This window comes from Lycorma delicatula, chromosome 2 (genome assembly GCF_047948215.1).
Source record: "Lycorma delicatula isolate Av1 chromosome 2, ASM4794821v1, whole genome shotgun sequence".
Lineage (NCBI taxonomy): Eukaryota > Metazoa > Arthropoda > Insecta > Hemiptera > Fulgoridae > Lycorma > Lycorma delicatula.
Window position 1 is genome coordinate 59,272,961 of NC_134456.1, and position 17,667 is coordinate 59,290,627.

General features: G+C 38.7%; 1 protein-coding gene across 1 annotated transcript in view; it reads right to left on the reverse strand.

Moving 5' to 3' along the window:
* The window catches only part of LOC142318833 (uncharacterized), a 55,565-nt gene that overhangs the window by 26,233 nt on the left and 11,665 nt on the right, over positions 1-17,667 (reverse strand). The window contains exons 3-6 of the mRNA XM_075355367.1: positions 16,516-16,759; positions 12,576-12,684; positions 11,032-11,250; positions 8,802-8,952 (exon numbers count right to left, since the gene is read on the reverse strand). Of these exons, the coding sequence (XP_075211482.1) occupies positions 8,802-8,952; positions 11,032-11,250; positions 12,576-12,684; positions 16,516-16,759 (723 nt within the window). The remainder of the gene's footprint in view (positions 1-8,801; positions 8,953-11,031; positions 11,251-12,575; positions 12,685-16,515; positions 16,760-17,667) is intronic.

Sequence of the window (17,667 nt, forward strand, 5' to 3'; positions counted from 1 at the left end):
CAAAAAATAATATCCCTACATAATGACCAAAAAATCCTTTGTTAGGTTATTTTTTTTACATATATATGACCAAACAATCGTTTTTTGGTCATTTAGCGTTCTTTGCTATGTAAAAGCAAAGAACAAAATTCACAAATAGTAACACTGAAACCACACAACTAAGTATTCGCTTCTTTTTTTTTTTGTTTTTCTAACTTCCGAAACCACCGTTATGCATTGCTTCAGATGATGATATTAATGATTTATAGCGCATGAAAATGCCATGCCTGACCGGGATTCCAACTCGGAACCACCGGATTAAAGTCCGAGACGTTACCACTCGCGCCACGGAGGCCGGCAAACATATTCGTTAGGAGCCGAATAAAAATACGACTTACCAATATGGCGTTGTGTGTCAAACCAATTTTATACGGACTATAATTACTTTTAATACGCGAAACCCTTTGCAATGATTGAACATTAACTTAAACCTCTTCAAAAATTATTCCTTTTGAACTAAGCCACATTTTGATATCATTGTTTTTCTATAACACGGCTGGAATAATTCTTTTCCTTTAATGATAAGAAGCGTTGTCGAAGACAATAACCGAATTCTCTTCCAAAGGACATAATACACCGCTAAACTATTTCTAAATAATTTAAATTCGTGTAATTTTTTTACGAATCGCGTTATCAAAATCTCACCTTTTTTTCAATTGACCTGCGGGGTTTTGTTTTCTTTGGAGACCGTAATTCATTAGTAGATTCATACTTGAGAATCACGTTGTACACTGAAGCAGCACAACTTCTACTTACGTTAGCAGTTTATTAATATCTGAAATCAACGCCGTTTGATTATTCTGTAATTTGTAAGCATTACTCTGCTTTTGTAAGCATTTAAAATGATGTGTTTTTTCGCACGACTTAAGGGCCTTTTTTCGCAGCCCACAAATCTTTATATATAAAAATGTTAAGTTCGTTTGTGTACGCTTCAAAAACTCAAAATGCTCTGCACCGATTGAGCTCAAATTTTAGCACGATATATAACCCGCATCAAAGATTATTTTTATCTATTTTTCGCATCAGTCACATACCCGCGACCGCGAGAAAACAGTTTTTTTAACGGTCAGCTGTGTACCAGTGACCGCGCCATCTGCCGGAAGGGAGGGGAACACTCGCCATACTAGTTAACGACAACCGCAGTCACATGTGAAACAATACATGTTCCCAATTACATTGTTTATTAATAACAAAAAAAAACGTATCCACTTGCATCTGATTCAGATTATTATACAATCTGAATTAAATATTCACTTTAATTGAGGTACTTTTGCGTGATCGTGTCGTGATTGAGCTGCGCCTTTCACCAAGCTCTGAATTTATTAGAAAACGACCAACAATGGGATATATGTATTAATGACTCGTGCAACACTGCACATCCAAACTAAATTCGCGCATTATTCACAATTATATTGACTGCTTGCTTCCCTTCATCTCCCATAGAGTTATGGGAAAGATATCGATTGCATATGGCTGAGGATATTTTGCATAGAGTACGCCTAGAAAATACCAATATGGCCATGGAATTTACAGAAGGCATTTACAACGAAGCATTGATAAATATTGAAGACAACTTTATTAGCTATTGCAAATAAAGTTCTTAGTCAATTGGGAATGCCAGCACCCACCCGAGCTGCGATTGCTTCATTTGATGTGGATTTACGCCGTGAACAGAGTTACAACATTGGTGATCTTCAGTCATATGTCCAATCAAACATTCCCAAATTAACGCGTGAACAGAAAGGTATTTATGATCGCAAAATGCAAATAATAAATGACGGAGTTGGGGGGGGACCTTCTTCTTGGATGCGCCAAGAAGAAGGTTTTTCCTCAATTCCTCATTCTAATGAGGAATGCTTTCCCGCATTCCTCATTAGATTGATTCTAGCAACGGTTCGATCAAAAAATGACAATTATCCTGTTGCGGAATATTAATCAGCCAAAACTCTGCAACGGCACGCGACTTACAGTTAAGAAATTGATGAATAACGTAGTTGAAGCAAGAGTTGAGTAGTGACTCGGTCCGATAAGCAGCTAGATTCGGTGTATCCCGTACGGGTGATAATATCAGTGGTTTTTCATAGTTTTCGGTAGTTATTAGTGTTTAGTGATAAAATATAGGTTTAGACGAGTGGATTAAGGCATAAAACGTTCAAATCGGTTAGAAATTACAGTAGATATAAGGTTTTTTAGTTTAAATATGGACCGCATGGCGGTCGTATTAAGTGAAATTTTAAACAGTGCCAATTAGCGTAGAATAGTTTGTAGTTGTTAGTGTTTGACAAGACGATCATTTTAAGACATCAACCGTGGAAATCGGTTCGTGGGAAGGCGTGATATTAACGTTTTTCCCTCACCAAGTGTCCACGTGGCGACACTTCGGCGCCAGCCCTTTAAGTTAATTTATACATTAGTAGTGACTCTTTTTTAAGTGATAGATTATCAACCTTGTTTGTTTTGTTGATGATAATAGTAGTTTAAGACAGTTAGATATAGTTTTAATTAAATAATAAGTGTTTTTAGGAGGTAACCTAAACGGGATTCCCGCCACGTGCTTTGTGGAGGGAAAAATACTAGCATAGCAGGCGGGATACTGTATAGTGGTATCAGCCGCCATTGTCCGCCATTATTAGGACAAGTTAAAGACAAAGAGGTTGCAGCAGTGTTGCCAACCTACTTAGTGAATCAGTTAAGACTCGTTTAAGTGAACTAGACTAATAATTAGTTTTAGGACCGTAATCTTATTTAATTTAGTGTGTTATTTTTGAGTGGTGCGAACTCTAGGGCGTAAGTCCTGCATCATTTAGGTTATTTTGTTAATTATTTTATTAACGAGCTACAGTAAGTGTAGTATAGGACTAGTAAGTGGAATCTGTGGGGTTTTCCCGTACCAACCGGTGCTGATGGAGCGAGCAGTCGATATGGAGCAAGAGCTGATGATTGCCGGCGATGCGGGGTGTAGTGCAGCAACGACAGAGGAAGAGAGGGCCTTCCGACGGTCAAGGAAGACGTTGCGCTCACCGCGCCCCCCGCTGACTTCCTCCACCGACCAGTCAGAGGAGGAGGCAACGGACGAGACGGTTTTGGGCAAGCTCAGGGCGCGGAAGCGCAGGAAGGAGGTGAGTGAAGACGCGGAAGAGGCCCACCACCCGACCATGAAGTCGCTTCTGGAAGAAATTCAGGTCCTGCTGCTTCTATGTGAGGCGAGCCCAGAAGTGAGCGACATTTTCAAGGAGACGGCCGGCAGAGTCATGGAAAAGGCGCAAAGGGTTGCGACGACGATGCAGGGCACTCAAGGGACTGCGAACCTGGACAATAAGCATACCCAGACGGCAGGGTCGGATCTCGCCGCGATCCAGGCAGCGCTGAAGAAGGGGGAGGTCCAAGACCTGAAGGAGCTTGCTGAAAAAAGGTGGCCCCAACAGGCCTTCGAGCTAGTCGAGGAGGTGCGGGGCTTACCCAAGGCGGATGACGAGCGTGCATGTGTCTATGTGCTGGACCTTGAGGGCGACAAGAAGTCAAAAATAGCTTGCCGGGTCTGCGACCTGGCACCCGGTATAAAGAGGAAGCTGAACAGTGGCGCTATGCTCCCAGGCACTGTGGTGCGACATGTCGCGGCCACAGACGTTATTGGGGAAAAAGAGGAGATCGACCCGTCGGGAAACCTGTACGTGATACCAGTTAAAGGGGAAGACATAACTGCTGTCGACTGGTTGCTATCTGGTCTGGAAACCGTTTCAACGTACGAGGTACACCCGGTGACTGTTGCGGCGCCAGGGGGTAAACTGGGTAGCATAGTTAAAAACACCCTGGAATTCTGGGCAAGAAAGCATAAAAGGAAGGTTACTATGTTTCACTCAGGGGACCCGACCGAGGAACGGCGTGAGAGGCAGACCGAGACCGTGGTCCTACGGCAGACGGGCAAGTCCTATGCAGAGCTACTACGCCAAGTGAAGGTAACAGTGGGAGAGGAACTGGCTCCTAACATACTCTCAGTTCGTAAAGGCAGGGGCGAGGATGTCGAGGTACGGGTGCGTGCGGGGACCAACTCTGCCCAATCCCTACGAGAGAAATTGGCACAGAAGGCGCCAGAGGTGAAGATTGGTGGGAAAGGGCAGTTGGACAGAAAAGAGGTTGTCCACATTAGAGACCTTGACGCTGAAGTGACTAAGGAGGAGGTGATGGCGGCGGTACAACGCGCGCTGGAGGGAAAGACGTCTGCTAGGATCACGTCGGTCCGCCAAGCATATGGACAAACGCAGAACGCCACTGTGGTGCTGCCGTTGGAAGAGGCGAAGAGGCTTACGTCCACCGGGAGGCTCCTTGTAGGGTGGCAATCGTGTCGAGCGGAGATACGAAGACCAGATGTTAACTGCTTTCGCTGTTGGGAGACGGGTCATGTTGCGGCACACTGCACGGGTCCCGATAGGAGAGCCTGTTGTTACAATTGCGGGGCGACGGGGCACAAGAGGGCAGAGTGCCGGGAACCCACCAAATGCGTGGGTTGTGGAGTGATTGGGCATAGACTGGGTAGCAGGGACTGTAAACACGTTCGGAAATGAAGTGTTTACAGCTCAACGTAAACAGAGCCGTGGCTGCCCATGACTTGGCATGGGCGGCAGCGCTGGTTGGAGGATACGACCTACTGCTGGTCGTGGAACCTAATCAGCGACTGGTTAACTCAGGCCACTGGTATGTTGACCAGGATGGCGATGCTGCTATACGGAATGTCACCGGCAGGTTTGCAGTCACGAAGGTAGTTAGAGGTAGAGGGTTCGTGGCTGTAGACATCCATCAACTCACGGTGATCAATGGGTACATCTCTCCCAACAGCGGAATGGATCGACATGAAGAATTCATCGGAAACCTGGAGGAATGCATACGAAGGGCTGGGTTCCCGGTACTTTTGACCGGGGACTTCAACTCCGAATGCACTGAACTCGGAGGGTGCCGGTCCACGCGGAGAGGCTACACCCTAGCTACAATGCTTGGGGCCGCGGGACTGGTGGTCATGAACACGCCTAGGGTGCCTACATACGACGCAAGGGGTGATGGATCGGTGTTGGATCTGACAGCGGCCTCAGATAGGGTGGCAAGAAGGATAGTGGGCTGGCAGGTAGTAGAAGATGATTTTGCCAGCGACCACAAGGCCATAATTTTTGAAATACAAGGAGGCGGAAGGGGTCTAGAGGAACAGGACCCTATCTGGAGGCCGTCGGAACAGCAGGCTGCGACGGTAGCGGATAGGACGGCGGCAGAGGTGGCCCGTAGGCGTGTTCACACCCCCGAGGAATTCATGGCCATCCTACAGGGGGAATGTGTGAAGCAGCGGCCACAACCTGGAAGACGCGTAAAGAATGTTTACTGGTGGAACAGGGACATTGCGAGACTACGTGGTGAAACCAAAACAGCAAGGCGGAGGATGCAGCGCGCACGACGGAGGGACTCTGAGCGCCTACAGGAGGAAACGGAGGTGTTCCACGCGGCACGAAGAAGCCTTTGTAGAGCCATTAAGGCTGCCAAACAAGAGGCGTGGCAACACCTCGTGGAAGACCTGGAGCAAGATCCGTGGGGCAGGGCCTACCAGATCGTCACCAAGAAGTTTGGTAGGCGCCTGACCCCATTGACAAGGGAACAGTCTCTCACAGCGATAACGGAGCTCTTCCACGTCGAAGAGGAGGAATGGGAACCGATAGCTGGTGATCAACAAAGGCGCTTCACTGTAGAAGAACTACAGTGGGCGTCCAAGAAGATGAGCCTGCGGAAGAGCCCGGGCCCAGATAACATCCCTGGGTCCATCGTGAAGGTGTTGGTGGATAGGCACCCGTGGACGGTGTTAGACATGTTCAGTGGGGCATTGTCCACGGGGAGTTTTCCCGGCTGTTGGAAGGAGGCCAGGTTGGTCCTCCTCCCGAAACCGGGAGCCGAAGAAACCAGGAAATACCGGCCGATCTGCCTCATCAACACGATGGGAAAGCTGTATGAGAGACTGATCGCTGAAAGACTGCGGTCGGAGATTGAGGCGGGCGGAGGTCTTTCCCCAGACCAGTACGGCTTCGTTCGGGGAAGATCGACCGTCGACGCCGTCCGACGGGTGCTAGAGTGGGCCAGAGTTCAGTCGGCAGGCACGTGGCGACGAAGGAAAATCCCATTGATCATTCTCCTAGACATCAGGAATGCATTTAACAGCGTGCCATGGGGAGTGATCATGGGAATACTCCGGGAGAGAGGGATCAGCGGCTACTTGCTCGCCGTAATAAATGACTATCTGCATGAGAGATCTCTGCGGGTACGCACAGAGGAAGGAGAAGATGACTTCAACATGTTTGGAGGCGTTCCGCAGGGGTCGGTGCTTGGGCCTCTTCTTTGGAACATCGCGTACGACGGCCTTCTGCGGGAAGAACTCCCGGAAGGATGCCAGTCGGTCGCGTACGCAGATGACCTCGCGCTGATGGTGTCGGGACGGACGGAGGAGGAGGTAGAAGATAAGGCAAACTTGGCGGTGGCAGTCGTCAGCAGATGGCTGGGGGAGAGAGGACTACGACTGGCACCGCACAAGACGGCAGCTGTCCCGATCACCGGCAGAAGAAGACTGAGAGGAATGTCCTTCATGGTAGACGACGTACGGGTCCACACGTCCGGTTGCGCTAAGTACCTGGGCGTGTGGATTGACAAGAATGGGCTGTCTAACACCCACCTCAGAGAGGTCACTAAGAGGGCCGAAAAGATACAAGACGCTCTACAAAAACTAATGGGCAACAAGAGCGGACCACGGGCGAGCAAGCGACGGCTGATCCTTTCAGTGGTTTCCTCCGTCTTGCTGTACGCGGTCCCGGCCTGGAAGGACGCACTTTCGAGAAAGAAGAACGTACGGATGCTAGCCTCCCTTACCAGAAGAGCGGCGATTCGCATAACATCGGCGTACCGCACCGTATCTGGATGCGCAGTGGCAGTCATCGCAGGGGTGCCTCCCATCGAGCTGCGGGCCACGCAGCTGGTCTCCACATACGAAGGAACGCCGAAGGCGGAAGCCGGGAGGCAGCTGATGGTCAACTGGCAGGAGATGTGGAGAACGGCTACGGCTGGGGCATGGACCAGGAGACTGATCCCGGACTTGGGACCGTGGGTCAGGCGGAGGCATGGGGAGGTAGATTACTTCCTCACGCAGTTCCTGTCTGGACACGGGGAGTTCGGGGTCTACCTACATCGGTTCAAGAGAAGACGGACACCGAGGTGCTTCTACTGCGGTCAGGATGACACGCCGGAGCACACCTTTTACGAGTGCGAAAGGTGGGCTGTGGTCCGGCGTAGGCATGGCACAGATGGCCTCACTCCAGAAACAACTGTAGCTCACATGCTGAAAGGGAAGAGAGAATGGGATGCGGTACAGAGCATGGTGGCTAGCATCCTGAAGACGAAGGAGGTACATGGAAGAGAGTGGGGAGAAGACTTCTAGGCGCGGGTAAGCAGCAATGTCCCTAGCAAGTATACTGTGTGTTTCTTCTACTATATATATTATTTTTGTGTTGTATGGTATTGTGAATTCATTGTCTCCATTGTCACTGTGGTTGGTACTCTACGGCCGGCTCGAGATGACAAGCACGATCGCTTCGACCGTGTGCAGGAGGGCCACGGCTAGAGGTGACATCGCCGAAGAGACAACATGAAGTGGGTTTCATTTATTATGTATTTTCCTTGTATTGTATGATTGTGGTATTATTTTATTTTATTGATTGTGTTCCTTCTAACGGTTACGAGGGCACTCACAGCGAACGTGCCCGCGGATTGCGGAAGGAGGAATAAGTTCAGACGCCAACGTGATGTGCTGCAACTGAAGGGAGGAAAAATAAATAAATAAATAAAATACAGGGGGCGAATCGTGGTCGCCGTGCAGGGCCAGGGAGGCAGCCTGGATGCAGAGGACGCTTTGGCTCCTTCATATGCAAGAATGAAGGTCAGTTGGGGTGCTCCGATGATGCATTTGGGACCCTCAGGTGTGAGAGGGGGACGCGGCGGTTTGCCGGCTTCGCGCAATGCGTAGCCGGCAACCTAGTGTAGGGACGGGAAGGGTAGCCTCTAAGTGGAGGGATGTAGTGGTCGTCCAGAAGGGAGGGCTGCTGCATCCTGATGAAACTGAGAGGACCCCGATGGGACGCCAAAGAAAAGGCAAGACAGGGGGGCAGTCGACTGCCACGACACTCCGACATTCCTGCGCATAGCCTAACGGCGGAGGCCGGGGATGTTGGGGGTGTTTAAGAAAAAAAAAAAAAAAAAAAAAAAAAAAAAAAAAAACGTAGTTGAAGCAACGATTTTAACGGGGCCTTTCAAATGTGAAGATGTCCTCATTCCTCAAATACCCATAATCCCGACCGATACACCATTTTAATTTAAAAGATTGCAATTCCCAATTCGATTGGCATTTGCAATCAATAAAGCTCAAGGTCAATCTTTAGAATTGTGTGGTTTAGATTTAGATGCGGATTGCTTCTCACATGGACAACTGTATGTTGCGTGTTCCCGAGTCGGCAAACCAGATAGCCTTTATATTCACGCAGACAGGGGAAAAACAAAAAATATTGTATATCCACAAATATTGCAAAATTAAACTTCTATAAAACGTATGCTTTGTTTTGTTTCTCATTTCTCATCCATGCAACCACAATGTGCCACAGCGAAGCGTGGCGGGTAGAGCTAGCATATATATATATTTTTACATTTGTTTAAAAGAAGCAGGAAAATTTACTATAATAATAATTAGATACCCTTGCAGTTAACATCACTGAAGTCACGTTGTAGAAGTGCAGTCGGCATGTGATGTAACAATGTTTTTACTCTATATCCAGCATATATAAATGTACAGCATAATATAAACCCCCACAACAGGAACAAGGTTTGTAGTGAATACTTAACAATCTGAAACACAAGATCCAAATTGATATTTTATTTTTTAACAAACAACCGTAGAAATATTAATGGAGCAGGTAAAGACTATACATCAGAGAAAATTTCCATTTTTGCAAGTGACTCAAAAAACAGTAAATTCTGAAAGCATAGTGGCAGCCAATACAGTTTGCAGCACTGCTTTATGCAGAAACAACCTTGCCACTCAGTTGTCATAGAGCAGTGGAACGGTCAACAACATGCTTTCATTATAAAAATATTTTACTAAACCAATGATAGTTTGAAATGAGCACAGAGGGATTTCTGACAGCATTACAATTTAGTGTTCTATCAAAACACATGATAAAAAACATGGATTAGAAACTTTGAATAGGCTGGGTTGGCTCTGAAAATGAAACTTACAGGACAACCAAAAAGTGTTCATACTTCACACAATATTGAGGCTGTACGCGTTTCAGTCATACAGAGCCCACGGTGTTCAATTCGTAAACAAGCAGCTCTGATGGGTTGTCCTAAGAGAATGTTCGACAAATTCTTCATTTCAACTTAAAATTCCATCTTTACAAGTTACAGATTAAACAAGAATTAAAAGAGAACAACCATTAGCTCCACTTTGATTTCTGTCAAAAAATTATGGCAAACTAACAAGGGCAATGAACTTCTGGACAATTTGTGGATGCCAGATGAGACACATTTCCATCCATCTCACATGTTACGTGAGCAAGCAGAACTGTCTACTCAGCAGACAGCAACCCCAATGAAATTCATGATTGCCTTTTACATAGCAGCAAGGTAACAATATGGTGTGCAGTTTCAACACATGGGGTCATCAGACCATACTTTTTTAAAAATGAGGAGCGGATCACGACTGCCATTTCGGATCAGTATATCCACATGCTGCAGTCTTTTGTTACACCCGCATTGAAGCATTTCCGACACCAGCATGAAGCCTGGTTTCAACAGAATGATGTGATATCGTACACTGAAGGCAATCAATGGCAGCCGTACATGGCAGCAATTCGTGGCATCCCATCTAAAATGTTGCAGCGAGGAATGGGAAACCTCAACGGCAGACTGGCAGACCGCAGCATACATAGAGGAGGACACCATCTTCCTAATGTAATTTTTAAAGCCTGATATTAGGTATTTTGATAATTTGATATTTTACATATATATTTAGAGTTATATTAATATTAATTACACTTTTTAATTGTAATGGTTAGGTTTCTGTCAATAAATCTTTTTATTTCATTATTAAATGTTCCCATTTTTTGTCACCTGTACTATACTAAACAAAAACAGAAGAAAAATATAGAGAGCATGAATATTAACCAACAAGTGTAAATTTTAATCTAATCTTTAATCTCTAATCACCCAGAAAATTTTAATCTAAAATAAAAGGCAACAAACTAAATAAAAATGCAAAAAAAAACAATTCACTGTATGTCCTCTCAAGTGAATAAAGACATCACATTTATAATACCACATATTACTAAATAACACATTTTATTAGTACAGTTAGTGAAATCGTTTATAATAGATTAATAATGCTGGATTTAAAAGTAAACAAAATATTCCCGTCCCGAGAAGCAGTATTAATCCATTGTTTCACAACAGAAAGGTGTTTATTGCTGCTTTACACTAACTGCATCAGTCTTCTAATAAATTTGATGTGCAATCTAAGGTTCTAGAAACATCAGTTTTGGTTCCTCTGAAATTTCAGAGTCAGTCCTGAGGCTAATAGTATTCTGAAAGTAATAAAAAATAAATGTCATCTGCTTTTGATAGACTTCTCATTCTGTTCAGAAGCAACATACTCACTCTGTGAAGAAGATGATAGAAACGAGTTACTCTCCACACTTTCCCTATTATGATCTTCAGCTCCCATCATTATAAACAGTCATGAGTAGAAATCAAATCAAAAGTGGAGAAAATTTACTAAAGATCAAACAATGCTCACAGATAGTTACTTATTAATTGAATTTAAGTGGACTGAAGGTTCTATATTAGATATAATAAAGTTTAACTAATATTAACTTCAAAGCATTCAATAAACACAATTTTTTTTTTTAAATTCATTAAATAACATACCTTAAATTGGCTATGAAATCCCACAATGATATCAAATCCAATTACACAAGTGAAATGTCCAGTTATTATTAATGATAAACAAGATTTGCTTCTTAATTGCTGAGGCCCCAATTTTAACTGAGTCAGTTGAAGAAAGGCTAGTTGTACCAATGAGAAACCAGCAATAATGCTAGGATAGCCAATATCCCACATTACTGCTCCCAGTAGTTTTGGCATTACCTAAAAATGTACAAATTTCACGTCAAAAGCAAACATCCCTTCAGCAAATATGCATGTAATTAATATTATGTTATGCAACATGAAATTGGACACCAGTTTCATACATGCAAGGAATTGAGTTACTTTAACTCAAAAGGACTCTGGCATCATTGGAGCTATTTCCTGCCACATTCACTATATATATATATATATATATATATATATAATAATAAATAAAAAAATGTGAAAATGAAGAATCTCCTTATAACACAACTTCAGTTTTTAATTAATAACACTAATTTATAATGAACCCATAACTGAATTTGTAGTTCCATTACAAATTCATTAATTTGAACAATTTTTATAATAATTTAATTAGTGTGATACAACTTATTCTACTGCTTGTGGTACTGGTTACATATGTAACCAGTACTCATTCCAATACTCATATGTCCTCTATGAGCATTTACAGTGAAGCATCTATGTTCCTCTTGGTTTTGTGCAATAAAAAAAGATAAAATTTACCATCACTTTGGTGTGATACTGAACATATAGAATTGGTAAGGTTGGAGTCTAAGCAATATAGACAGCTCATAGTACTGCTAAGTAGCACAAATACTTTATTAATGACAAACAGTAAGCGTTAGAAGAGGCAAAAGCTTATAAGATACAACTGTCCTAAAGCACGAATACAAGACAGTAAGAACTTGTAACACACAAAAATTACATCCATTAAAAAAATACTGCAGCCAATGTGCATATGTAATATATTATCAAATTGATCAATTAATAAGTAGGAGGACAAGATCTCTTACTAGAGCATAGTGAAATGCTCTGTATTCACTTAGAAACCTTAAGGTATTTTATGGTATTCCAAGATATACAAAGGTAGAAAAGAAAGAGGACATGCTACCGGAATATACACAAACTGTAGTTCACAAAGGTGAAAAACAAAATGTAGCCTAACACTATTTCTTTTATTCTGTGTCAGGAAAAATAAAAGTCTTTCCAAAAAGAAAACAATTAGCCTTTTTATGAGTTGAAGAACAAAAATTAAAAATGTCACCGATAATATTAACTGTAGCTGAAACTAGAAGCAATTAGATAGCATATATTGCTTTAAAAGTAAATTAATGTTTGTTTTTCATTTAAATATTGATGAGAATTAGAGCTAGATGCTATTCTAATACATACAAGAATAACACTGTTATTTCAGAATTCAGATGCCTTATTACAGCATTTAAAAAGTAAGATACAATAAAATTAATTTATTACATTATTTTAGAGATGTGTTATTGTACTGCAATATTATTTTACAGTTAATCTTATTATAATGCTGAACATACATTTTTAAGATGGTAAGGATCTATGAAGAGGGATGCTGCTCTTGATAAACCCAAAATGCATAAGAACACATTGATTGTTGACATGAATGGGCGACTTGATATTAATGACCTGTCACAACAACATAATAAATTTGTTATTTATGGTTATAAAATACACTAAAAAAGAATTGAACATTATAATGAAATGTGACATCACTTTCACAAAGTAATTTATTATCTATTCATTTTCAATTACATGGAAAGAATACTCCAGAAAATCTTTTTTAAACTACCTATGCAGTTTCTTCTTTAGGTAAAATACAGATGGTACTGTTGTTAATGGTAGCCATCAAAGTGGGTTAGTAGGCCACCTTTGGTAACTATTTAAATCACACATTTGTTTAGTTGTTTTTGTTTACTTAATATGTTGTTTTTGGAAAGTTTTATATATTTTTAAATTTAATTTTCTTCATATATTACATATTAGTTTTAATGTGTTGCAGGAAAACACTAAATTCAGAAAAAACAACATATTAAACAAACTCAGTCTAAATTAAACATATTATTAAATTACATACTGAAGAGGTTTTTCTGTATATTTTTAGGTATGCATAACAAAATTGGCACCATATACACAAACTGATGAATGCAAAAGCTACCCTCTTTGTAAGTAGAAGCCTTGCTTTTTACTTCCTTGTACGAAGTAAAGGAAGGGCTTTGGACGAAGTAAAGGAAGGGCTTTGGGCTGTTTTGGATACTTTTGGTTCAGTCACCAAAAGTATCCAAAACAGCCCAAAATCCAAAAAAAATTTGAATTTTGGACTTTTTCTTAACTGCAGTAATAAATAAGCACTTGAGAGCTTTTCAACGATATATCATAAGTGGTACTTATTTTCACTGGTTCCGGAGTTATAGCCAAATAAAAGTCTAATTAATGAAATATTTGGATGTTACCATGAGAAGGCACGTCTGTTCAAATCAGACTTCATCTCTTTTTTATTAACTTTTTTTTGTTTAAATATATTATTGATTTATTAATAATTATTAACTTCTGATTGTAAAAAAAAAATTTATGATAAATAATAATTCAATAATAACAATAAAAAAAAATGAAAAAATATCATTAGTTATTAATGAAATAAAATATTATGTACTTTTCATTTACAAAAAAAAAATGTGCATATGTAATTTAATAGGTGTATAAGGAAGTCATGTGATGTCCACATCAGATTTTTTTTATAAAACTGTTCACTCATTAAACAGACTTCAGTACAGAAAGAAGAAAAACTAACTACAATATCACTAAACTAGCCAAAAGTACAGCATGAAATCTCATATCACATCACAAATACAAGAACTTCTGATAAACATCATAAAATATTTTCAAAAGATGACATTGAAATTTCAGGTTGACTTTTAAGGAAAACATAAAACAGACTTTTTACTTTAAAAAATAATATATTAAACACATCTGTCATTAAGTATTATTATACAGAGCTAATGAATATAACAGCTGATTCTGTAATAATAAAAGCTACGACAATATCAGGACACCACTTTGGTATTTTTAAATCAAATATATCCAACACTGTTTAAACAATATTAATTTATTAAATACTTCCTCAAACAATCGCATTACTTTTAGAAAAATCTAATTCTAGAAAAAACTCTAACTGCTAGAGCATCAATTGAAACTATGAAAAAAAACTATAAATGTGTGCCTCACTAGGTGCAAATTATCTGGACATAGTTATGAATTGGCATAAGATAAATGTTTCTTGTGCTCAAGTAGTTAAGAGGAAAATTTTGAAGTCCAAGGAAATACATTAATTACCAACTGATACATCAAGGTGCAGCAACAGACAAAAGCAAAGTAGAAATACTAACAGATGTGAAGCTAAAAACTAGCATAATTAGGGAAGAGAAGAAGTAATAATATATTATACCTAAAGATTATAATAGTCACCTACATGAAATTTTAGATCTGGAGAAGACATTTGATGATATAGAATGCTCCAAATTGCTCTTAAAACTGCATATAAAAGAAGCAGTAAAAGAATTTAAAAAATAAATCTTGAGAATGAAATAACTTTCAAAAACAAAAAATAAAATGTTAATTTAAAAAATAAAATGTTAAGATTTCAGAGAGGTTATTGTTGTGGAGAGAAAACAAAAATGAGGTAGAAGAAGACTTAATTCCATGGATTGATTGCTGCAAGAGATCGATTTAAAAATAAATAAGAATAAAACAAAGGAAACAAAATGCAGAAGAAAGGAGGTTGATGAAGAATTAAATATTAAGATAGATGAAATACTTAATTGAATATATTGAGAAATATAGATTAAGGAAGAGTACTCCTTCATATATCTTTTATGATAATAATAATTTTTTTAACCTGTTAATCTTCATACCTAACCTATTATATTTCATACATATGACAGATTAATTAATTTTTGGACATTTTTAATGTGCAATCATTTTGAATAGACATACAAAACTTCGCACAACAGAATTTTTCAAACCCTATTAAGAGATAAATCAGCATTTGTCTATACTAACCATATTTGAAAAAACATTTTTTTTATCGATGAAATACCAGAAAAATTATCCAGTCATTACAAACTAAAATATGCTACACAGAAACAAAAATTCTTCAAAGTATAACACCCAAAAAAGAGAGTAAAAAAATGAAAAAAATAAAATAAAAAAATAAAAAATTAAACAGAAATATCCATAAAAGTTCACAAAAAAATTTGCCAACATGGCTTAACAAAAGCAAAGAAACAACACTAAGGAGTGCAAAGTTATCTAATTAAAATGAAAACAAGATAGGAATGAATGTAAAATAACCATCACAGAGAATGTCCAAATAAGAAAAACGAGTTAAGACACAGAAGCAGAATAAAAATAAAACAAACATATTTAAAATAAGTAAAAATGTAATTGAATATAAACTCCGAGAGTAATCCTAGCAGGAATGTAAGGGATTAAAAATTGAATTGTGTAAAAACAATATTGTAAAAATATACTGTACTTCAGATGTTAAACCAAGAATCACTTCATTCTATGAAAAGTGATTTTGCTCATTATTAACTCACAGCTTTAGTAGAGATGGTAATTAATAACAGACTACTACAAAAAAACATCACTCCTACTCATTAAAAATAAGTCTTGCACACATTTAATAGCACTCAAAACATTATAAAAGTGAATATAAATAAATAACCTAAGATTATTTATTTATTTAATGAATAGTTGATGTTGATAAATTTTATAGAAGTTAAACCACTGTTAAAAATAAAAATTAGCAGATATAAAAATAAAAGAAATTTAATAATTACTAATTAAATTGACTAAGACATTTTGTTTATAATTTTGTCAATTCTGTGTTTATTACTGACACAGAGTTTAAAATTTATTTTATAACAGAATAGTAAGAGTTATTTTAGAATGATCTTGTTGCATGTGTAGTTAAATCAGATGTTTATTTTTTTTCAATTCCTTAAGATAACCCATCTAAACTTCAGTGAGATGTATAAATACACAGCATGTATTAATGACTATAAACTGTAAATTAGAGACATCATTGGTTGATTAAAAGCCTGCAGTAATTCAATATCACTTGAGGAGTGGGGCCACTGAATTCTGAATATTTCATGATATTTTCAAGAAGTATACCTTAACACAGTAAATTACCCTACCCATTCATTCTGTGCTTACTTAGTCCAGAGACAGATTGCCTACATCATAAAACTCATAGCAAAATTAAAAATTAAATTTCTTGGCTTATACTGTAACAATTAAGGTCTCTAACCATAGGAATTTACACATTCAATTACTATAACACTATCAAAAAGCAAAACCATCAATTAAATAAAATAATGATCCTACCATTATTATATAAATTTTTAATTAAAAATAAAAAGAAATACACAAAAATAATATCTATTCAACAATTACCTAATATTTAGTATAGAGAAAAATGCGTAGAAGGCAAGAATAAAAAATGAGCATGCAAATCCATATGCGTGTAATAAAAATAACCAACGAAGTTCAGTCCGTACAACATCCCAAGTAGGTGTTCCTCTGTAACTGCCATTTTCTGTTAAAATTATTGTTGGTAATAGAGTACTGCATAAATTGCCAGCACACAGAAGATCTGAACCATTTACTCTAGTTTCTCTTTGTCCTTCAATTGAAGTATCTATGAAAATGACAAAAAACATACATATAATTTTTAATAACATTGTGTTAATGATTAACTTGAAAGTAAAATGTTTTTTCATAAATTTAATTTTCATTTTGTAATAATTTAATTAATAAATAATCTGGCAAATTGTATCCTTGCAGCAGGATGTAATTTATTTTTCTAATTATTTTTTTAATGCTAATGTTTATTCTCCGTATTTAGTACTTTGGCAAATAATTTTGCTTCATCAGAATTTTGTTAATAAAATTTAAATTTAAAAAAAATGTTAAATATTAAATCCACAGAGACATTTGTTTACAGTCCGAAGCACTAATATACAATGAACTGTTCTGCTGCTATTTCAGTCTGTTGGTAGATAATGAATTTTAAAAATAACAATACAGAATTAGATAAAACAATAAAAATTTTACTTTTAATAATTATAATAAATCAAATGTTTATAAAATAGAGTGCAGTGAACAGAATTATAGAAAAATTCTACGTAAGAACGAAAACAGAAATTTAAAAAAAACTATTTACAAAAACATTTATAACACATAAACATGATTAAAAAAAATGTAATTATGTCTATCACATTAGGAAAAGTAGACACACATTTTCAAGCATAGAAAACATGAAAAATATAGAAAAGCATTTGGAAAAATATAGTTAAAAGAAGAGACAGACTTATAGGCCACATACTAAGGCATCCTGGAATAGTCGCTTTAATATTGGAAGGACAGGTAGAAGGAAAAAATTGTGTAGGCAGGCCACGTTTGGAATATGTAAAACAAATTGTTAGGGATGTAAGATGTAGAGGGTATACTGAAATGAAACGACTAGCACTAGATAGGGAATCTTGGAGAGCTGCATCAAACCAGTCAAATGACTGAAGACAAAAAAAAGAAGAAAACATGAAATTA